General features: G+C 41.7%; 1 protein-coding gene across 11 annotated transcripts; it reads left to right on the top strand.

Annotated features, from left to right (window-relative positions):
* Nucleotides 1–575: 575 nt before the first annotated feature.
* tpm2 (tropomyosin 2 (beta)) lies at nucleotides 576–24,049 on the top strand. 11 transcript variants are annotated; one of them, XM_048258637.1, is made up of 9 exons: nucleotides 576–898; nucleotides 4,551–4,676; nucleotides 12,568–12,701; nucleotides 13,916–14,033; nucleotides 15,791–15,861; nucleotides 17,627–17,702; nucleotides 18,522–18,584; nucleotides 18,760–18,829; nucleotides 20,765–22,419. In XM_048258637.1, exons 1-9 carry the CDS (start codon nucleotides 785–787, stop codon nucleotides 20,842–20,844), a joined length of 852 nt encoding a protein of 283 aa, XP_048114594.1. In that variant the 5' UTR covers nucleotides 576–784; the 3' UTR covers nucleotides 20,845–22,419. The 11 variants fall into 11 exon arrangements, with proteins under 11 accessions (XP_048114594.1, XP_048114591.1, XP_048114593.1 ...); XM_048258634.1 differs by lacking the exon at nucleotides 20,765–22,419 and adding an exon at nucleotides 22,812–24,049 and having other exon boundaries at nucleotides 577–898; XM_048258636.1 differs by lacking the exons at nucleotides 17,627–17,702; nucleotides 20,765–22,419 and adding exons at nucleotides 16,774–16,849; nucleotides 22,812–24,049 and having other exon boundaries at nucleotides 577–898.
* The last annotated feature ends 567 nt before the right edge of the window (nucleotides 24,050–24,616 follow it).

The raw sequence follows: 24,616 nt of genomic DNA, 5'->3' as shown, positions 1-24,616 counted from the left end.
TATATGGCATCCCCTGTCATTTTTCTGAGTAATTATGAAGACATTCAATCTCTACGACCAGAGAAGCAACCTAGCCTATCATATTAGGTAGTATGTTATTATTATAAACAGTATAACAGTCCTTTAGCGACTGTTAAATCACTTATCTCCGTTATCTCAGATTTTAGTGGGCTCTGTCAGATTTCCTGGATTAATGTTTTATCAGACTGGGATGAATTTATAGGCTACATGCAGTCTATTACTAAACGCATACGTTTGGCTAGGCAAACACTAAAGTCTAGATTGTTTAATGCAGTTTTCAGTCTGATTAAGGCAAATTATCGACATTTATCATACGACCATATGATTACGTACATTTACATATCCTAATCGTATTCGGACTAAGATCATCTCATTAATGCATCCAGATAATTACAGATACAATAATCTGTCAGACGTACACTAATACATTAGCTACGTCAAATCAAAGCCTGCCAAAGATGGGCAAAATCTTGGTGCTAAATTCAAAGTGGTTGCCGAAGGGCAAATCACAGGCGCCCGACGTCACACTAGCCCACGGAGTGACTTGGACAGAACTTTCCAAAAAAGTCTAGTGCGCGGACAGAATTCCTCCCTTGCGCATCACCCAATCCGAATAAGCTCCGCCATCCCACTCTGCTCGCGGTGCAGGTCCAGCTTTCTTCTGTCCTCCGCGTCTCTTTAGGGCTCTCCCCGCACAGTCGAGAGGCACTCTGCTTTTTGTCCCGATTTCTCCTGGTACTGGGAAAACACACCAAACGCAACCATGGAAGCCATCAAGAAGAAAATGCAGATGTTGAAATTGGATAAGGAGAATGCCATTGATCGGGCTGAACAAGCAGAGTTGGACAAAAAGGCAGCGGAGGACAAATGCAAGCAGGTAAATATATTATTTATGCCACTGAAGTTTATAGGGTCTTTTTGGCCTATCAAAACTGTCCTGCACTCAGGGATTTTATTTTTCAAAGACTACTAGGAATCTGTCTGGTGTCTGGTATGCCAAGCTCATTCCTTCATTGTCTTCTCTGAGATTTAATTTAGGGAATGTTACACCCATTTAGGAATTTGTAGAGTTGGCCTCAAAGCATAATTGACAGAATTAAGTGGAAATGTCAAAAAGTCTAGGGTACACTGTGCAGTATAAATATGGCAAGTCTGCATCCCTTATTAGCTGCTACTTTGTAGGCTACTTTGTAATTTATCTCTGATTAAAGGATTTGGGAAAACTCAGTAACTTTAGGGGAGATTATAAGACCAGTGTACAACATGGGGGTGTCTGAACATCATTAGTGTAAAATGAATTCAATACACTGCTTTCCACACTTTGTTATTTCACAAGGCGTGGCAACTATAAATAATCAGAGTGACAGACACCCAATACATAGGGTGTTAGTATTCACTTTGAGAGAGTGTATATGGCGGTTGCGGCTTATGGCCTTGATTATAGAGGGGCCCCATCTTTGCGTCTGTGTGGACACGTTCGCTTATTTGATTGAATACGACAGGGAACTAGCAAGTGGCACTGGTCTACAAGCCAGCTATTATAGGCAGTGCCACATTCTCCGTGTGAATGAGTTACATGCCTTTACCAACCCCATACTGTCAACCATAAATCTGTGCCTAAGGCTAGGATCTAATGAGGCCCCGAACCTGGATTTTTTGAACTCACCATCCCATAGATATTGAATGTATAAAATAGTTTGTGGTCACAGAAGGCCAAGCCAAGGATTTGAAAGTTAAGAGACTTGGTTGGATATTATTACAGCCAAAAAGCTCAGTGCAGGAGCAGATTTCAGAAGATGGATGGTCATCCTGTCTGTATTGGACAGCGGGGTGGGGTCAGCCAGTTGTCAGGATCCTGTTGTTTCCATTACTGTATCAGTGTGGATCCTGGTAGGTCTGTGAGGCCTCTGGTGTGAAGTCAGCATCTCTCTGTGTCTCTCTCATGGGACTGTGCCATTGTTAGTAATGCTGACCACTGAGGGGGACATCTTTTTTTTATATTAAACATGTTAATTTCTCTAAAGTTACTGCCCTCTCCAATGTTGTCTGACTGTTATGGAGATGTATCACTGATTTACCAGTGCTTTATCTTAAAATACACATAGTCCTGTATTTTCTGTAGTATGTCTTACACTAGAAAAATAATTTCCCATCAAACACTGTCCAAATATAGCTTGTCTTCTGAAGTCTCTTTGAAACAGTTTAGTCTGGAAGATCTGAAGAACTTCAGAGAGAATCAAGAGAGGTCAATGACTAGTAACTTATGGCTTCTACAACCTCTTATTAAAACAAACCAAAAAACCCATTGTACAAACAAGAGTAAATACATTTCACAATTAACTCGACCGTGTTTGGACATTTTGACTTCTTTGGAGTTCATGGCTTTGCTTAGTCCCATCCCTTATAGGGAGAGAGAGCCATCAGTGCAGCGGAACTTAAGAGAGACCATGTCCTTGAACGCATGCCAATCCCCAGCACAGTTCTGTAATACAATAGAGGCCATATCCCACTGAGGTATCAGATAGCTAATGTCTACATATTTATAATGCTGCACACTGGCAGGCCATCACAGAAACCCTGGGGTTCTTTCAGCTCTACTTTTTCTCACACTATGCTGTTTGAGTCCATTTTTGACTTACTATGTGGAGCAAAAAAAGTAAATAATCTCTCGGCCCCAGTGTGTGTGTGTGTGTGTGTGTGTGTGTGTGTGTTGTGTGTGTGTGTGTGTGTGTGTGTGTGTGTGTTTATGTGTGTGTGTGATTCCATGTTCTTTTTTAAGTGACACACACCATTGTGGGATGCTTGCTTCACACAAAAAGGGGGTCAAGCCTTTATCCAGGGAAGGGTCAGAGACGTCATTCTGCAAACCGCATTAAAAGTACTGTGGCCCTGCGCACTCCACTGCCAGCCCCCAGATGGGTATGAGCAGCCTGGGCTATTTGTGAACCTGGAGCCACAATGCCTGGCATACATGGACCCCAGTTTACCAAAGAGGATCTGTCAGATGTAACATAAGGACGACATTCATCAGGAGCACATTGTGTGCGAGCTGCATACGCCCACTTGCCATTCATAGAGCGCCTTTTTATAGATCTCCATGATTATGACGTTAGCTAATCAAGGTATTAGTGTGTATTGTTGAATGGGGTTCAGTATGTGGGTTTGGTCAGTGATGAAAATGCAGTGAAGGGACTGACATTTTCCCACAAATTCTGCCTAATCTCCTGGTTAAGTACCATTGTGTCTCTGAAATAGCTATCTTATGATTGGTTGGCTTATGAACAGTTGTCCACCTCCATGGCTCTTGGTGGCTCTTGTTTCCATTTACAGAAGCACAAACTGAACTACAATGTCATAAGAACACAATAAATACATTTTATGAGACAGAACTATTTTATGCTTGACAGGAGTGTGGCTGATGAGTAAGTGCACGTGTGCGTGTGTGTGTGTGTGTGTGTGTGTGTGTGTGTGTGTTGTTAGGGATAGGGAGGTATTGGAGTGTTGAAAGGCCAGAGACCATCATCTGCAGGCAGCTCTGATGGTTCTAATGCCCATGAACAGCAGTTGATTGAGGGGCAGTTCTCTTTATAACCCTGCTTCTCTCTATGCCATAAACCTGGCCAGGGTCTGAGCCACAGGTCAGCTACCTGAGAATTTCTGACCAGCATGCAGGCAAGAGGATGAGATCTAGCGGTCATAGCTTACGTACAAAATAAAATTTAGAAAGATACCTATTTAGAATAAGGGCAACTATTGGTCACACATATACAGGAACTGTTCATTGAAATTCTGTAAGAATCTTAAATTATCATCATATCAACCATTTTGGAAAAATCAAGTGGTAAATCACGTTCATCGTAAGTGATAAATTAACTCTTCGTTAAAACCTGACGAAGTCAAAACTTACACACTTTTTTCAGTACAAGTGACAGCCAAGGTCTGAAACATTATTCTCTTTTTGCCGGCCCAGTCACCTTGCCCTCATAAAAGTACATGACAGAGTGGCTGTCTAATCTGGTTTAGCTTAGCTATGTTACCTCTAAGTCTGTTTATGAAAATGGTGATTAGCAGAGCCCCCCCTCGAGTTCCACTAAAGTCACAGGCGCAGTTTGGAAGATTTGGAAGATTGAGTGAGTCACACTCGGATGCACTGCTGCACCTTATATGGGAACTGCCATGGCCTCACATTCAGTCACATTCTAGTGCTAAATGGTTCCAGAGCAGCCAACTCCACAGACTCTGAGGAAGAGGAAGTAACATTGAAACTTAAGTCCTTTTGCACCTTCAGTCGTATAATAATAGTATATAATAGTATTTTATGTGCTTTAGAGAGGACTCTGAGAGAAACCCCCGACAGATGCTGTGTCATGATTATATTTGTTTGATTGCGTCAGTGGAACAACTTGTCACTTGCGACAAACGTTCCATATTCCTATTCCTATTGTTAATTGAACTGTGTGTGTGTGTGTGTGTGTGTGTGTGTGTGTGTGTGTGTGTGTGTGTGTGCCCTATGTGTGCCTATGTCCTAGCTTGAAGAGGAGCTGCTGGCCTTGCAGAAGAAGCTGAAGGGTGTGGAGGATGAGTTGGACAAGTACTCCGAGGCCCTGAAGGACGCGCAGGAGAAGCTGGAGCTGGCCGAGAAGAAGGCCGCAGATGTGAGTGACACCCAGACAAAGCATCATTACACACACACACACACACACACACACACACACACACACACACACACACACACACACACACACACACACACACACACACACACACATGCAGACATACACAGACATGCACACACAGTCACATACAGGGTTACATTCTCACACTGAGATGCACACACAGTCACACCTTCAGCCCGACCCTCTCACAACCTCACAAGATGCAACACACACACACACACACACATTTACATACACACACACACACACACACACACACACACACACACACACACACACACACACACATACATGCAGGGATACACAGACGTGTACATGCACAAACACATATTTATAATCACACAAAAATACTTATGCATGAATCATGCAACAGCATACATTACGTCTCCTTAAACAGTGTGCTAAAACAGGCCATCCTAAATACAGCCTAACTAATTTAATGTGGTCCAATACTAGAACTACCCCATTAGTAGTCTAATTGCAGTTTATCTGTCAAGCAACACAATGGAAATGCTAACATATAAATCCACAACCTGAAGAACTCAAGTCAAGGTTTGAGATTTCTGTCCTCCTCTAGTGGCGAAACACCATAATGCCCCAAACCAACAGTCTGTGCCTGTCCATCAAAAAGGCCACCCCTTCCAGTTCCTTTGCCCCCACTCCCAACTGGAGCCAAGCTGAGCACTGACCTTGCTGTTGACAGCTGTGAGTGGGGAAAGTGCCAAAACTACACCCTCCTATCAGGTTCTGTAAACACATCATAAAGCCTGTCAGCACCCTCCGGTGAATTCCACACGTTTGAATGAATTTGAACAAGATAGCAGAAAGGGAGCTCGCTTTGCTGTTTTTTTCTTTCTCTAGACCACTTTATTGGCCTGTTCCCTATCTTGCACATTGATATGTAAAATATGTTGTGCAGAGGTCTTGGGCCTCTCAGTTAAATAAGTGACCTCACACAGTGCTGTTGACAGGTCGCCCTCTGATATATACATATTTTAGGTTGATTTCTCCCTCTCCCTAACAACCTCCAAACAAACAAACACACACACACACACACACACACACACACACACACACACACCAATAAACTCCCTAATAACTGTTAACATGTAGTAGATTTATTCCCTGGCTGCTAATGCAACCAATAGTGTCTCTACCAGGAATGCAATGATCATAATTAAAAATGGTCCACTCTGTCTGCTATGACTGGTGACTTAACTCTGAACATAATCTGTCTGCTCATCAACATGTCATTGTTACCGTGTAATGTTGACGTCAGGGAATATAACCTTTAAAGCATCACTCATCGGCCTCTCCTATTCCTGCCCCACGCCTTGACAGGTCATCTTCCTTTTCCCTCACTTCCAGCCTGTTAAAACACCAATCAGCAGAATTATGACCTATTACCCATGATAATCAGCTTACATGACACATATGTAATGGTGCAGAGGACTACTTGTGTTGGCTCCTTCCTCTGTGGTTCTGTACAGAGGCCTTAGCAGTACATTAGCAGGGGCCCTATAGTTATACGACAAATAATACCAGAGTTCCTCCTAAAAGACATTCATGTAATCAGCTGCTCATAAAACTATGGAATGAGTGATTGCCGACCTTTTTCCTGCTACAACAAGATGGGACTAGAAAATTCCCTCTGAGAGCAGTCATTAGCCATCCCATTGTGTTGTCACCATCACCGACATGGATTGTGTACAACACCACTACAATCACTCATCCAATCAGAATGCATGAATGTGTCTTTGGCAGGCTCCTGAGGGTAACATCAGGAGTGCATAGTATTAAAGTGAGGCTACCAAAGAAGGAAAAGAATGGCTGGAATGCAGGCCTTTGTTTATGGTGAGGTGAAGTCATGCTTTCCAGTTCTTTCTCGTGGCTTCTTACTTACCGACTTTTCCCCAGACACGACTGTGAGACACCGCTGTCAAAGCAAGACTGTGCAAGTCAGCCACCCACATTTTTAATCAATCACTGATTTGTACATCAGGAAACAGGACCTATGGGCTACGTGCTGTTAAGAAATCTGATCTCCTCACAAAGTATATGTGGATGGAATTCATCCAACCACAGTGCATTACGCTTATAGGGCTTTATATTCCAATAAATACAACATAGTTGTAAAGACAGTATAAGTATGATATACTGTACATACATGCATACATACATATAAGCACTAACCCAAGCTTCTGTCAGAGAGAGGCACTTAAGGCCAACCCCATATTGACACAAGCTAAAAACATCTCCAAGAACTACAACTCTATATGCTCAGTGTATTAAAAAGGAAATAACAGAGCGTAATAAGAAGGGAAAAAAGCAGAACATAGAAGCAGATCATAGATCAGACTGGATGTGACACCCAGTCTTTGGGTGGAGGAGAGAGACTGACCTCCCGGTGATCTGGTGGTGGTGGTGGAGGGCTAATTCAGGGCTCTCTCATACCCAGGGTGGGACCCACAGGGGCAGGGTCCACGGGAGGTCAGTTATGGAGGATTATGGATCATGCTCTAGCCATTGCTGCTATAGCACCACAGAGAGAGAGAGAGAGAGAGAGAGAGAGGGGGAGGGGTGGCATAAAACATTTCCGAAGTATAACGGAAATGGTTCCAAGGAAGATTAAAGGCTTATATAAATGCTGAGAATTTTAATATCACATCTGGTGAATTAGGTACAGGGTAATAAGTGTCAATTTACAGTGTCCAATATAATATAATATAATGTATAATAAATATATATTATACATTTTAATTCAAATATGAGATGAAGTGGGTGGTTAGTCTGGCTAGCGCCACCACTTCTCAATGAGACGTGGTCTGGGAACCAAACGTTAATTTTCTCGTATTTGAAAAAAATGCCCAGATCCGTTTATTGGGTGCCATGGATGTCTATCAAATGCGTCTGTGCATAGCTCATCATTGTCTTGCTTTCCCCCTTGTTCTGTGATTGGTCCCCTATCTCAGGCGAAAATTTGCTCCATGGTCTCCAGGCTGCCTTAGCAGCGTGAATCAAATCGCGCGCAAGGCAGCATGGGAACACCCAGGCTAGTGGGTGGTATGCTTTAGATCTTTTTTACTTTATTATTACTCCTAACATTTCAATCACACACTCCAAATACTATCAATCACACAAGCCCTAGGCCTACTCTTAAAATTACGGTGGCGCATTGCATTCACATCACAAAAAAAAAAGAATCAGGTTATCTCATAATTACGAAATAGTATCTCATAATTATGACATATTATCTCATAATTACGAGATAAGTATATCATAATTACGAGATAATTATGATTTATGACACATTTCCAATTCTGCCCCCACTTGTGTGTGGCAATGACATGGTCTAGCTAGCAACATTAGAGAAGATAAACCTAGGCTATCAGCTCCCCAAGAGAAAGTCTGAAGCTGAATTTCCTTTCAAACCTTTACTTAGGATTCACTGTAAAACTAAGCAGACCAACAGAGTACATCTCAGTTATTTCCTTCGATGTTTTGTTTAAGAGCAATCACGTAGACTAGCATTTTAAGTTACAGAATTTGCTTCTATACTCTTTGCTTTGGGGTTGTTGGCGATTCGACAGGCTTATGTTTCATGCCACTTAAAGACATGTTAATCTTAAAGTCATATAAAGCAGGAAATGAATAGGAAATATGTGCTTGCTTTGCTTTTATTGAAAGACTGTTCACATCCTCAGCACGGATCCTATACTTATCTCGTAATTATGAGATAATTATCTCGTAATTATGAGATAATATGTCATAATTATGAGATACTATCTCGTAATTATGAGATAACCTGATTATTTTTTTTTTTGTGATGTGAATGCAATGCGCCACCGTAGTTACCAGACATAACATGTCTGGAGATTTGACAAGAGAAGCAGTCCCAGGATGTTGGTTCTCTTGCAAAGTTCTTTGTGCTCTTCGACTGATCTGAGGTCAGCTCAGAGTACTCTGACCTTCATGAATCATTATGACTGGAGACTCAAGGGATCTGTAAAGAGCTTTATGAGGCCCTGCCATTCTTTACAGACCATGTTGTTACGTTCAAATCTCTGATATTAACACTACAAACATGCTCTAAAAATACAAATAAACATGGACTACAGTATAAACTGTGGAGTTAGTTCATTCTTTATTTATTTATATTATAGTCTAGGCCACCTATTCCCTTCGATTGTTCTTTACTTGATTGTGCAGCCTGAACATGGAGTCTTAACAAAGAGCCTGCATTATGGTTGTGTTTCTGCAAGCTTTAGCCACCACCAGAGAGTTGAAGTCTAAGCATATTGCTGGGCGTAACGCTGCTGTTAAGTAGGCCACTATTTCTTTAAAACGTGAACGGCCTGTGACCTGTGACATCATGCTAGAAAAGATAAGAGAGGGCGGAGAGTGGGGAATGTAGCTAAGAGTAACTTCACTGTTTGCTGGAGAATTCCGACTAGCCTACCTGGTGGGCACATGCACACATAACGAGCATCGTTTTTTTTTTAAAGCATTGCAGATTTCGCAAGTTATTCAGATGAATACGGAAGTAAACTGCAAGGAATAAAACATCGGATTCACATTTGTCTGCATTCAGTCACTCCGTCGTCAGTGCGCGAAGGCTTAGGAGTGCTTTGGATCTACAAGAATTCCAAGGTGTCGCCGTGCAGCGACGAAAGCTACAAAGACGCATAACCTAGGCTACTCTTGAGCTCGTCGGTACTTTGATACAACTTGGTCACTCATCGGGTACGACAATGGCAGGGTCATCTATTGAGGCTGTGAAAAGGAAAATCCAGACTCTACAGCAACAAGCCGACGATGCCGAAGACCGTGCCGAAAGTCTTCAAAGAGAGGTGGATGCCGAGAGGCAGGCCAGAGAAAGGGTAATACAGATATACGTTTTGTCGTCGAGCTTTCACTTACCATGCCATAGACAAACAGATAAAGGCTAATTAGTTAGTTGTGGGCTTTTCTTTAACCTAAAATGTGGCTGTTTTAATAGGCCTAGCGAATCATGTAGCGCGACTGTTACTTTAAACGTTCTGCCTGTTGTAAAAAATCCAATATCTGTCTGTCGTGTCCGTGGTCGTGTCAGACCATCGACTCCATTCAGATGAGCTTAACCTATTGTAGTAGCCCAGTTGAAACTGGTTCCACTGAGAGAGTAACCTACAGTAGATGACATTGAAGTGAACAGCATTTCAGCCGCCTAAAGCTATTATTCTTCTTTAATTAAAATCAACATAATGAACAGGCTATAACATGCCGAGTCGACCCAGTTATAGGCTATTGTATACATTTCAGATTATCACTGCCATAAAATAGTGGTCAGGATAGGATATTAACTTTGGATTTTTTTTTTAAAGAAGCACTCACTGCTCGGCGTAATTCCTTTGAGTTTGAAAAGGAATTTGGATTTTGACCAAGGATTGGGGGGCCTGGAAATGGGGCATCAATTGGACATAACCAAATTTGATGATGGGCTATAGGCCCATCCTTTTCAATGCTAGGATGGTGCCACATTTGCCATTACTAGTAGCCTAATTCATCTTTGGGCTTGGTGTCTAATATCAAGAGATCTGTGTGTTGGATGACGTTATGTCTTGTCAATAGCAGAACAAGCCCTTACGAATGTCTTATAGAGTGGATACCTGCATTTTTGTGAAGTATAAGTGGTGAAGTAAGGCCTTAGTATTCGCCTATTTGATACAGACTGTGTACTTTTGCAGTAAGGCTCTCTATACAGGAGTTTTACTTACACAGCCATATCTGTGGTAACTTGCTCCTTCATCAGCAAAATTCTGTTTTGAGGTGGGCAGGTGGGGTCCGTGCAGTCTCTGCCATTCTTTTCTTTATTAAAAAAGGGTTTTCCTTCTCTTTAGAGTGATGGACTTGTAATCACTTGTTTGGTCAACTCTGTGTGTCTACATGCTAAGCCCCTGTCCTCTGGTGTGTTTGCCAGACACTGCCCTGCTCTGTCCTCTCTCTCTCTGTGGAGGGGCTTAGGCTAATCATTTCCTCAGCGCTAATGGGCTAGTACAGAGATGGAAGATCCCCAAGTCTCTCCACCCCCTTATAACTGCATCGGTTAAGCATATAAGAAACCCTGAAAGGTCTGCAAGAGACACTCAGAAGCTAATGTGGGTAGGTCATTCGTTCTTGAGGGAGCTTGAATGAATGTAATGTTGTTACCATCCCAGCCACTCCTGATAGTCAGACTATGCTCATCAAATAAGTGGATAATTTGATAGTCTGCCAAGTTTTTACAGAGGGCTTCATGGTCTGGTCTTAATTGGTAATTAAGCTCGTGCCAAAATAACACGTACAGTTTGCCAGTGAAACCGAGCGGGCCAAACTATTAACAGGACCAATGCAAAGATTCTGGAATGCTCAGAATGCCGGTAACATTCCAGCTCTTCCCCAGAAGCGCGCTGTCGGAATGAGCCCAGAGATTTATGGGATTTTTGTAGAGGGGGCGGCATGATTAGCCATCTTCTGTCATGGTCAGAAAACAGTCCCCCCTTTGTCTCGGCTGAAGAGCCACAGATCTTCTCAAGGGGAGGTTGGAGTGTGGGGTTGGGACAGTGGGGCGGGGGGTGGAGATCTTGGAATGCTGGAATGTGCAAGAGCTTCCCCTCCCCAAATCATTTCTGTCATCAGAATCTACTCATAGGGCCGATGCTGTCTCAGCCATGCACCTGGAGACCAGGAAGGGCGTTGAGACTGATTAAGGCCACATAGTTACACACATACTGTACAGTTACTCATGAGAGCCCATTGCCCATTGACAGTTTTATCCATGTCATTGTAAGAGTATCATAATATGTAGATAGGGTCTCAAGTCTACCCTATGTCTAGCCATAAGTGTCCTGTTTCTCCTACATGGCTTAAGCTTAGTCTGAGATTAAAAGGGAAACTTCAGTAAAATCTCCAATGACAAAAAGCTTTTAGTCAAGCTTTTACTCTAGTCTATTCCTTGCACGGGAAACTGTCCAAAGAGGTTTTGTCCCAGTGTCCTGGAAGGATTTTATATCGAAGGTTAATTTAGTGTGTCCATATGAGGAGGGTCAGCCAGCTCATGCTATTATTGGTCCAAAGGCAGGTCTTGTTTTCCAACGGCAAACACATATTAGATCAAGGGTGAGCGAGCCCCTCCCCTAGACAAACACCAGCGCCACCTCGTTCGTTCATGTGCTGCTGCTCGGCTGCTTCGAGTTTCCCACCGCCTGAAAGCTGGGATTGTTCAAGCCTCTCGGCGCAAACGGAGTTGTCTGGGGGCGGCGCGAGCATAATGGAGACCCTGCAAGTTATTAACGAACCGTGCACATTCCACAAGCCAGTGGCCAGAGTCACGAGACTACACTAATGTGTGTCCGTTTGAACAGCATAGGAATGTCGGTGTTGCTCCTATATGGCCATACGGTGCAGGGGCTATAATACCCCCACTGAGTGGCAGCCTTTGTTTAGCCCTCTCTGCCTCAAGATGTTGATGTTTCAGCTGTGAGCTTTTAACCTTGTCAGGGGACCATGATTGGGTAGCAGGGGTTTTTCAAGTAGCTTCAACTTGGCTGAGTTTGATCTTTTCTTCCCTACCAATATCTTTCTGAATAAACGATCTCTTCTGAAAAAAATTTGATTCTGTCGTTTAAGTGATTGTTTTTTGTAAATCATGGCATTTACAAACAAACGGAGTTGTCACCGAGTATCACTTTGATCAGAATGTATGACGTGTCCTACTACTGACATATTGATTTGACATACTGACATACTGAAACTTCCCGACATCCCCAGTGGAATGTCTCCAGATTAACGTTCAGAGTGATTGTCACGTACAGTCCAGTGCGATTGACTGCTGTCCTGTCTTGTCCTACAGGCTGAGGCTGAAGTCGCTTCCCTTAACAGACGTATCCAGCTGGTAGAGGAGGAGTTGGACCGTGCCCAGGAGAGACTGGCCACAGCACTGCAGAAGCTGGAGGAGGCAGAGAAGGCTGCTGATGAGAGCGAGAGGTGAACACACACACACACACACACACACACACACACACTCTCCTTCAGGATGCATTGCTCAAACCATCAAAAATGGCTGATCATCACCTGTGAATGTGTTTGTTTGTGAATGAATCCACAAGTACCCATAGTGAAAACATATTCCCAGATTGTGATCTTATATGGAGTTACATGTGCCATCACACATGGCTGTTCACTTCATGTGTGTGAATGTGTTTTTCAGTGTAGGTACTTGCCCATTATTGTTTCACATATGGACATAGATTGTTCATTGTGTTCATTCATACAGTTGTATAATCTTGATAAGGGCTTCACAATGAATGTGTACTTTGTGCTTGGCATAATCATTGACCAATTGCACACTCAGTCAAAACCTTAACATACCAATGAAACAATACAGTAATCTGGAGTCCAACAAAGATGAGTGGAAGACAAAAGTTGCTTCACTCAATATACTGAAACCATACAGTATTGAAAAATATGTATGTAGACCAAAAGTACCATTAATTTTGAGTATTATTCAAAACACAATGGTCAGTTTTCTGGCTTGCTGACTGTACTGTTATTGGCTCCCATCAATTATTACTGCATAGTTGCACCGTACACTTGTCTAGGAACAGACTGTTATTGTTTCCTGTTTTAAAGGGGGGGCAGGGGACTGCAGGGGAGTCATATTTTCATTAAACTTTGACGTGGTATTTATTTCATGTCTACTAAGTAATAATTCTATATTATAACAGCGCAATAAAACTAAATTATCATTAATAACACTCACATTGTTAATTCAAATGGCCATAATAATAATGGCCATTTTCCCTTTCCAGTTGTCCTTGATGTATGTGCATTTATCATACTCCTATTGTGTGTGTGTGTGTGTGTGTGAGAGAGACAGAAAAATGGTGGAGTCTGACAATTCTCCTAGGATTAGCTGCCTGGCTGCATGCCTCTCATGTCTGATGAGAACAGAGCTCTCCACAAACAAGTTTCTGACTGGATAGGACAGGACTGTTCCATTTAAAGCCAACCTTAAACCTGACCTGTCTAACTGACTAGGCCTGTTTGGTGGGAAAGTCATTCTAAACGCTTCTGTTTTTTTCCATCTTCTCTCTCTCCGCTCTCACCTTTTATCTCTTCCTTGTTTTTTTCTTTGCATTTCTCTCTCTCTCTCTCTCTCTCTCTCTCTCTCTTTCCTATCATCTCTCTTTTGTCTTCAGAGGCATGAAGGTCATTGAGAACAGAGCGACAAAGGACGAGGAGAAGATGGAGCTTCAGGAGATGCAGCTGAAGGAAGCCAAACACATCGCTGAGGAAGCTGACCGCAAATATGAGGAGGTCCGTCTCTGGCCCCTGCCCGCCCGTCTGTCTGCTCGTTCCAGACGTCCAACAATTTATTCTGGATTCAAAGAGCAGCCGTTTATCCTTGATCTTAGCTTAGGTTTTAGATGAAACTTAAAACTGTTGTAATGTTATTCACCTCACCATTCCTTTTCGACAGCCTCGTTTATCGAATACAAACCCACAGTTTGCTCTGGATCTCAAACTCATTTTTGGTGGATGTTGTATCTAACCATGGATCTAATCATCTCAAAATACCATATATTCCTCATGGTATATGGGTCGTTAACCACCTTTGTCAATGGAATATCTTGATTAGCACAGAGAGACTCCCATTAAGTTTGACCACTGAATGTAGTTTCAAGGGTGAAAGAGGGCGGTCACGCCTTCCTTGGCTACATTCACGTCTGTCTCTCTCTCCATGCCTGTTAGTGTTCATTAACCTTCGCCCAGGCATTAACTCTATACTGTGAGAGCGGAGCCCAGGGATTCTCTCAGATGTCGCGTCTGGGAAGACTTTAAGTCTGTGTTCCCATGATGCCTGAGGAAGCTGTAAACTGGAGAACTGTACGGGCCCTTTGTGACCACTGCACAGTTTGTGCTCCCGCTCACTTCTTTCCCATCAGGCATCCCAGTTACAGCACACGTATGTTACATGTGTTTATAAATATCCGTTAAAGGGTAAGCGATGTTGGATGATGTTTCATGTTTATGTTTCTTAGTAGATACTTTACGTTACATTATACTTGAACCAAAGAACAAACAAAAGACACTTCAGTGATTCCCAAAAAACTACACACAGTGTTTTGTTATTGTTTGAGGGACAGGCTGCCCCCAACTTTCCAGTCCATGAAGCCAGGGCTGTGTAAGAAGATTTTTTTGTTTTATTTAATGTACTCAAGAGAATGAAGAGCTTGCAGATCGTGAGATTCGCTGAATGTTGCAAAAAGATATCTCTTCGCATCGCTTACCCTACCTTTGAAAAGACAGGAAAATGATAACACTAGGACCCCACTGTCCCTCTTGGGCAGTATATCCCTTCTCTGTAAGGGAACGGAGAAACATGTTGTGTTTGCACATGATTGTCCGGGGGCTTAGCGCCAGTTTGTTAGAGGACGGTCGTTGCCCCCACAGCAGATTAACTGACAGATGAAGTAGGCTCTTAATGTTCTTACACTGACTGAGGCCTTGTCATTGATGGCCTCTCTACACACATACACACACTCGCCTGTGGGGACCCCCTGTGGCTAGGCCAGCTGGTATAGGCACGCTGGGGGCTCTGCTAGTGTGAAGTTGTTATCTTAGGCGCTGATGGGTTCAATGAGTTTAAATCTCTTGATTCTGTAGACCCCCACGGTCACACACACCGCTAAACATGGCTGTTTTAAAGACTTGTTAGCTTGTGCTATGTTCCAGTTTATTTAGTTCAAACAGTGTACATTGGAGGCCTATGTCTACAAAATGAGGATCAGTATGTATACAGAGAGAGAATGAAATATATTGCTTTCAATGGGGTTGTACAGAGATGTCCATTTCCCTGTTAAGTTCAGAATCTAAGAAATCTAACTCTCATGCTGCCTGTGGTAAATTGACCTTTCCATGTTGGTGGTATTTATATGTAAACTCATAAACTTGGCAGGTCTTCCCCTGCCAGTCTGTCCCTGAATCTCTGCAATGTCAAATGAGGTGTCTAGTGTGGAGCTCTGCCTCTGCCATGTGCATGTGATGAGACCAGCTTGATGTTGTGCTTGCAGGTGGCCCGTAAACTGGTGATCCTTGAGGGTGACCTGGAGCGCTCTGAGGAGAGGGCTGAGGTGGCTGAGGCGTAAGTGGACCCTCTTTACGACGTATTTACAAACATGCTCAGAGGGAGAAGGTTCTTTGGTTCTTTTGGTTCTTCATCAATTTGTCTGAAATGAATTAATCTAGAGCCTTTTTCCCACACAAGAATCCACAGGCTGTAACTGATGTAGGTTTTATCGCAGATGGGTATAGTAGTGATGATGATGAAAGAATCCTTAGAAGAGTTCTGTAAAATATGTAGTTCAGTTATGGAAACTTTAAGGGCTCTTGTGGAGAAACTGAAGAACTCTTAACCTTGTCTGAAGAAACTGAAGAACCTTAATGGATCTACACAAAGCATGCAGTGTCCATGCATGCTTCATATTTAAATATGAATGCTTCATATTTAAAGTGTAGAGTCCACTGTTTTATGAGCTTGTTAATTTAATTTAATTTAATTTAGCTTGAATCGTCCTGCTTGTAATCCAGTGTACTGACACAGTACACTATTGTTTTTATTTGTGGATTTTGATCATTTGATCGATTTGAATTCATTGTAACAGCATGGTTAAATGGATTACATGCCTTATTTGAGTTGATTTATTCATATTTATATTTTCTAAATGAAAATATATTCAGATTTTGTAAGTATGAATGGGAATTCTAGACATGCAGCATTTGCATGTTATTGTAAAACTTTTCCCCATTGCTGTTCCCGGTTTGTAGTGGAGTAGTATGCAGAGCGTGTTTTTGTGTTTGTGTGTGTAACTGGAGCCATTGGATACACTAACCACAGTGAAGCACCCTGGATCTTTCCCCCTCCCCTTTTTTTTGTTGTGTTGTGGTAATGCATGCCTGAATGCATCCATCACCTGGGACGTGCCTTGTTTTGTGAACTCCCCCCTCGCCTCCCTACACCCCACCCCACCCCCCGTCCACTGTGGACCAATTCCAGTCGTGGCCGAACACTGGAGGAGGAGCTTAGACTCATGGACCAGAACATGAAGTCCATGATGTGCGGAGAGGAAGAGGTACTCTGACCTGAGACCACGCCCACCCCTTTTTTCCACCAATAGCGGATCTCTTCTCTCCTTGGCCCGCCTTGTCTCGCCTCTCCTCCTGGTTGTCATAGTTACTAACCTGCTTGCCTCCTCTATGCTAGAGGTCTCTTGTACTTTCCCCTTCAGCATCCCTGTATGACTCTTTGGATTCCTGTGACTTTTCTTTCTTTGCTGTTCTGCCCTCCTGAGGTGTGCAAGGTTCTTGTGGCTTGCAACTTTTGCTGAGGGACATATCAGCTATGAACTGTTAATCAAAGATGACCCAGTCACTAATGCTGTTGGCCAAAGAAGATGGCTATATAATCTAAATACAGTCTATATGAAACTTGTTGAAATTCAACAAAAGATTGTAGAACTAGAAATCATACTACTTGTGCAATTTAAATTAAACTCAGACATTTAATTAGATAATCACCCATTTGAACCTTGAAAATATCTCGTATCAGTCTTATCAGTTGTTTTAGGCATTTTGTAAGCATAGGAGTCCTGTTTCTCCCATGGGATCCACACAGGGGATTTAAGATGTCCCTGTGCTGGTCAGACATGGACTATTAAACATTGGGGACTGGGTCATTTTCTCCGCTCTGGGAAAGGGCGTTTTCCTCAGTATTACTTGCGCTTTCTCCATGCTCTCAAATTGCTCTCGTTCTCTTTCCCTCTCTCCATCCCCCCCCCCCTTTTCCTCTCCTCTCCTCTTCTCTTCTCTTCTCTCCTTCCTGGCCTCTCCTTGCTGCTACCGCCACCTAGCAAATCTGGTGACCTTGAGGAAGAGTTGAAAAATGTCACCAACAACTTGAAGTCTCTGGAAGCGCAGGCTGAGAAGGTAGGAGGGGGTCAAAGCTGTCAGTAGCGGTGCAGGTTTGCACTCGAACCAGCCTACCTGCAAATCACAATGAACATTTTTGAAAGAACATCATTTGTACGTGTAGGGTTGAAGCTGTCCGTGGCTGCTGTTAAAGTTTACCGCTTTTTCGGCCAAATGTATCCCACAGCCGCACAGGCCACTCTAGTCTAATCTGAGGTTTGCAGTCGTCATGGAGACCGTGTAACAGAAGCACAGAGCATAACTTGGCAATAACAAAGACTTAAGATCTGTCAGGACTGTCCTGACAAATTAGGCAAGCTTAGATGAGAAAGGTTGTGACTGCCTTTACTTACCTTTGTGACTTCAGTCCTTCACTAAAGGGAAGTCAGAAGAATAGCCATCAAGTCAAGAGCTTTTCACGTTCATTTCAGTTCACCCATAATTTAGGGATTTCTTTTCTCATGATGAGTTTTATTCATTTAGAGGTAGAATTCTTACGTTAGGAAATGAAGTTAGAAGTGAAATTAGATCACCTTCGGAATTTGCCAGTTGTAAGGGTTCTTTGCTTTGCTTTTTGGCTCTTATACTGGCTCAGCCCTTTTAAATTTCCCTTTATCTAAACTGTTAAAACATCTTACTGCCTTTCTTGACTGTCAGTCATACGATCACTCCTTTAAAGAAATGTTTACCCAGACATTGATATATGTTGCGTTGTTTTTTCTCTTTTTCATCTTGCTAATATTTTATTCTAGTATTTGATAACATGAATAATACTTTAGTGTTGTTTTGAGCAATGCCTTTGAGAGACATTAACTGTATTGTGTATCCCATTTATAGTACTCACAAAAGGAAGACAAATATGAAGAAGAAATCAAAATTCTTACTGAAAAACTTAAAGAGGTGGGTATGGTCTTCAGACTCCTAAAGGTTCCGTCTCAAGGTTGTATCTCCTAAAGATGCCTTCATGTCATGTTAATTCATTCCTCTATGACGTTTTTCTCATCTTACATTTTGCTGTGACATGTTGCAAGTGTTGAGCGAGATTCACTTCAAATGCACCCTGTCCCTTGTCCAGGCTGAGACCCGTGCTGAGTTTGCTGAGAGGTCTGTGGCCAAGTTGGAGAAGACCATTGATGACTTGGAAGGTATGTTTTTTTTTTCCCGCAGGTGGCCCAGTGGTCAGCTTGAATAGTGATGAATGTGTGCAAAACTCACTCTTGCTCTTTTTAATTTGTATGACTTCCCTATGACCTAATATAGTTGTTTGCTGTTGTGTCTGTATGATCGAAAGCTCAGCTGAGACTGACATTTTTAACCTGTTTGCGCGGTTGCTAATGCATTAGGCATCAGGTTTCTGCAGCACCTGCTGGAAGGCAGGAAGAGCTTCTTGTGACGTTTCACTAACCCTGTGTGAGGTGCAGTCTGGTGGCTTGACTTACATGATCAGTGAGGTTTGCCGATTTTGGTTTTTGAAGATGTGGTGCATTCTCTAACACAGGATTTTCTTTTACTGCTTGAGACAATATTGAGGCCGTATATAAAAGGAGTTTGCATGGATGGTCTTGAGGCATTGAGTGTGGTGGCGAAATAAGATTGTAGATTAAGTTTATAGCTGAAGGCATGGATGATTTTTTGAGTTCTAGTGTTTTTCTGACCTCTCCATGTTTATGTTCTTTCCCACCTTCCTGTCCGGGTCTTTGTGGCTGTCCGATCCTGTCCTGTCCTCTCTCTCCATCCCTCTGTCCAGACGAGGTGTACGCTCAGAAACTGAAGGGCAAGGCCCTCAGCGAGGAGCTGGATCTGGCCCTCAACGACATGACCACCCTCTAGATGCACTCCCTTCCTTTCCCTCCTCTCCTCTTTGCTCCTCCTCTCTCCTCCTCCTCCCCTCCCTTCTTCTCTCCTTTCTTTTTTCCTCTGTGCTTCACTTCCTCTCCTCCTCTCCCCCCCCCTCCATCTGTCTCTTCAGGGGCTCATCCTTCTCGTCCCTCGGTTCCCTCCTCTGTGTCAGTTTGTCATTCTGCCACTCATATTAAGGATATAGCACTCAGACAGTTCTGCGTCATAGGCTGTTTGTTGAGGTGCAGGAGCATATTTGGGTGTAGTTTGCCACTGAGCGAAGCCCTATCTTCTGTCTCTCTGTCTCTATTCTCCTTTTCAGTAGCAATCTGTGTTGGGAGGTTTCAGCATTGTGCAGTTAACCTCTTCCCCATCATTGTGTTAAGTCCACATATGATGAGAATGATGATTGCCCCATCCCCCTCTAGGCTCTAAGACACTGCTGCAATGTTGACAATTCTCATGAGACACTGTGCTATAAGTGGATATTTGTGTTGCTGTACTCTCTTCCCCCCCCCCCCCTTTTTTCTGCTTTTCTGTCGTTCCTTCTTTAATAAACATTTTAAAAAACCTTTCACTTCATTTCTCCCCTTTTCTTTATTTTTTGGTTGTGTTTAGTGAATTTCTCTTCTTTTGCTCAACCCCAAACCAAACCAGAACTATATACTTTATAGTGTGTGTTACTCGTTTAACTGAAAAATGCACCTGGATGCATTAGAGATAGCAAGAATATAGGTTGTGTACAACTTAGTGTCATCTCTAGATATTTTTTGAAGGATTTTAGCTGTGATATCCCAGTGTTAAACTGTAGAAATTGAAATGGTTGCTCCACAGTCTTTGTATCAGTGAGCTGTAAAGCAAACAGTGTATAATTATAAGCAATGCATCACACATTTACAGTGTGCTGTTATTTCTGGTGTCTAGTATCTGATGGTCCCACCACATTGTAAACTTAAAGCCACCTTATGGAAATCCATAGGTGTGCCTCTATAGTTTCCTTCTTTACAATGTCCTCTTCTTTTAGACTCTCTGAGTTGTGTTGTAAATTTGAGTGTTGTTTCCTACTGCTAAGAAAGATTTTAAAAAGCTATTTGTCTTTTCTGTCAGCTAATACCTTTTTGATCTTCACTGCACTAACCCTGCCCTCTCTCTTTCTCTCCCTCCTTTCCCTTTTTCTCTCCCTCTTCCTCCCTCTTTCTGAATCTTTTCCTTGGCTTTCACTGATGTTACCGTGGCTACAGATCGCTTCCATTCGACGGTGGAGAAAAATCGCATTCTCAATAACGAACTCAGGGTCGTTCTTAATGAACTAAACAGCTGAATCTGACCAGTACCAGGCCAAACTACACCAACTGTAGATGAGCTGGGGTATCAATTCAGTTTGACTGAACGTTAGATTTAAAAACACTGTCAAAGAAGACAAAATGTCTCCGCTCTACATTTGATTTATTACGCATTACTCAACATTCAGTGTAAACTACCAAAGTAGTAAACAATTTCAACAGTCCTTTAATATGACATAGAGTATGACTGCAAACATTTTCCCTCATATTTATTAATAATGATTTTTACTCACTGCTTTTTTGAATATTACTGAGGGTTGTGCATCTTGAATTATCCCAGCTTGCTACATTCCTCGAGTAATTTTTCATCTGTGTCCACCTCGCATCACAAGAAAAGCTCTGTCTGTACATTTCTATTCTTCCTGTCGTCCTGCTAGTGTTAGTACCACAGATACCTGCTGTCTTAGCCTCAAAATACCGGCCAGTTCCAGACTGTAGGTCAAATAGTATATTAGTGATGCTATAGTGTAATGCACATGTTTTAGTGATGTTATCGTACTATGGTGCACACATATTATACTGGAAAAATAGCTTTTAACAGCAGCTGAAGCCATCCACTGGCTCTTAAGGATCTCTGAAGGATTGCATGGATGCAGTACACTGCATCTGAATACACTTGAAGCTGTTCAAATACTGGGCATAGTAACAATGTGCTTAAACACAATTACATTGTCAGTTTGAGTTTGCACAGTAATTTATTGAACCATCTCTGCTACTGGCAATAGTTGGAATATTACTTTTAGATGCTGTATAACAACTGAGACAGATGTTTCTCAATTTTTGGAGCGTATATGGTCTATTAGATTTGATCCAAAGATCACTTCAATTTTCAGTTCTGAAAGCAGATTTGTCTTATCTTAATGTTGCAAAAACATGTAAGCTGTATATTGTTACACTAAGTTTTTTTTACTTTTACGTTATCCTGAAAAAAGCATTCCATTTAAATGAATCAATGTCCTTAATTTAATTTATTTTGCTGAATCAATTTAGTCACTGTACCAACTTTCTATTCAATGTTCCTCAAAATGTTATCTATGTTGTATGATACATTATGCAGACGGTCATGATTCAGCATGTTTGTTGGTACTTCCGTGTGGATTAGTTTGATTTCAGGACCAGCATGCCTCCACTCTTTTCTGAAAGACTATGTTTTCAGCTGTTGTACCACTGTGTATGCACTATTGCACAACCTCTTGTTGATGTTAGCATGTAGTGCAATACTTTTTTATATAAAGGGCGCTGTTTTTTTTTCTCAGGGAAAAAAAAGAGTTCACTTTTTGGATAATTACAAACTTGACTTGATGTTTGTTCATTTTCAAATGTCAAAAAATCAACGATGTCACAGATACTTGTAATCTATATTAATGTTGGTTTCAAGGCACTTCAAGAGAACACATGCACTTTGGTGTAAAATGTCTGATAGAATAATTATATTTGTTAACACCTAAGATGGCTATTTGTTACACACACATACACACACACACACACACACACACACACACACACATACACACACACACACACACACACACACACACACACACACACACACACACACAGCATATGCTCCCTTAGGTGAGTGGCCCATTGTAATGAAGGAAACTCAAACCTCACTTGACATTTCCCCAACACACACTCAGACCACTGTGCTGCTCTGACACAAAGACACCTCAGTACTACATTGACCAATACTAAGACAGAGACCAATCTAAACCACACCATTGAGGACCAGTGAAGAGCATTTTTGTTTTTATTATTTTAAATGAACTACTTCCTATGGCAATATTTTCGCTGTTTTTTTCCCATAGTTTGTTTTTTATGTCTATTTTAATCTGTTTTTCTGCACACATATACACATTTCCTTAATGTTCCTAGCAAATGTTTTTTTTTGGGGAAAAACATGACCTGACTATTGTTCTTTTGTTCTCCCTTCACCCATCACCAGAGAAACTGTCCCATGCCAAAGAAGAGAACCTGGGCATGCACCAAGTGCTGGACCAGACTCTACTGGAGCTCAACAATCTATAAGCAAGCTCTAACGCTACGGTCCAAGACAAGAGTCTGAAACCACACTTAGCTTTACAAAATAAAAAAAAAAAATACAAACAAAGAAAAAAGGTCCAAGTGCATCACAGCTGGCATTTTGCATAAGCGTGCACTTCAGAGAGTTTCATTGAAATTGGATGCTTAATGTGAAAAGCTAACTCCCAGACATTATGGCGTTTCTGAAGCATTTCTCGTAGGGATCAAGCATGTGGACAGATCAACACCAAAACGCATGATATCCAAACTACCAGCTTGTTGCTGCCACCCAAGCCAATATCAGTCGTGCTGTACCAAAGTTCCACTACTGAAGGCCATTTTGTGTGTGCAGCTAGTAGACTGTTAACAACGTTGTGTTTTGGTTCAGTGTCTTACTTCCATTTCTTCACTGTATTGAACACTACTAAATCCAAATGTGCTGGCATCGCTTTGTGCTTTGTTTCCCTAACCACTCTTTTTCTGACATTTTGTCTGCTTTTTTGCTCTGAGTCTTAAGTCAGAGGATTTTACTGTATCACAGACAAAAGTTTTACAGTGCTTGGTGATCTTTGTGGCCCTCAATCAAGTTTTTGGACCAGAACTTGAATTAAATCGATGCAGTCTTACGATTTGGCTAATGACAAACTTCTATACAGTTCTAGAAGTTTGTAGAAGATGAATGTCTGTACCAGTTGGAATATGGTACTGATATAGAAATGTAGGGTTACATTTGAAAACATATTTGTTCCAGTGAAATTCAACAACTTATTCCACATTTGGTTTGGTACTTAAAGTCTTAAACAATTGCTTTAATTTACTGAAAGATTCTTGTGAGGTCACCAATGAAATTTCCTTCTTGATTGGTTACTTGCCTATTAAGCATTTCCTTTGTTGTTGTCTCTCTTGAGGTCACAGTCCTTTGAGCCTTTTTTAGTAGATATAATGTTCTACTTCATCCTTTTGTAAATTCTGGAAAAAAATGACATTTGAAATTTGCAAGTAGATTAAAGGGAATTGATCACTTTTAAAAAATGAAATACATTTTAACCTTTGTATTTGACATTTTTGCCCTCTTTTTACAACCCACTTATGTATTCTATGCAAATTGTTATGTACGCTATTTTAAGATGGGGGAAAAAATAAAGGCAACGACAATGGCTACTCTGTGTACTTTCTTGACTGTTGTATATGGTTGTCTAATGTATGTCATGAACAAACTATTGTGGTTTCATGTAAAAGACACACTTCCTGGGATGATGCACCATTTTCTGAAAACTATACATTCCAAACCAAAACCAGACAGTAACCTGTGCTTGCTCCAACTTGATTATGAAATCCAACAATATTCTGTTCTATACCTGAAGATTAAATGCAAAATATATCAATACATATCATATATTATATATCATATGTATTATATATAATATATAGTATATTGATTGTAATACATATCAATATATGTACATGGTAATTATGTGTGTAGTCCTGTGGAATGTGTGGAATGCAATGAGTAAAACATTACTGTGTAAACCAGTTACCACAGTGAGTAAGTAATGCTGTTTATGGATGTTTCCATTGAGTTGGATGCTGTGTTGAAACACAGTATCAGGATTTCAATAAAATGAACACTGATGGCTCTGGACACAATTCAACCTTGACCTTAAGTACCTAGTCACAAATGAGTGAATATAATGTAGGTCAAAATGCCTGAGAGATATTCCACAAGCA

The sequence above is a fragment of the Alosa alosa genome, chromosome 12, assembly GCF_017589495.1.
Source record: "Alosa alosa isolate M-15738 ecotype Scorff River chromosome 12, AALO_Geno_1.1, whole genome shotgun sequence".
NCBI classification, from domain to species: Eukaryota; Metazoa; Chordata; class Actinopteri; order Clupeiformes; family Clupeidae; genus Alosa; species Alosa alosa.
Note: the sequence above shows the minus strand (reverse complement) of the source record. Positions and strands in the feature narration are given on the sequence as shown.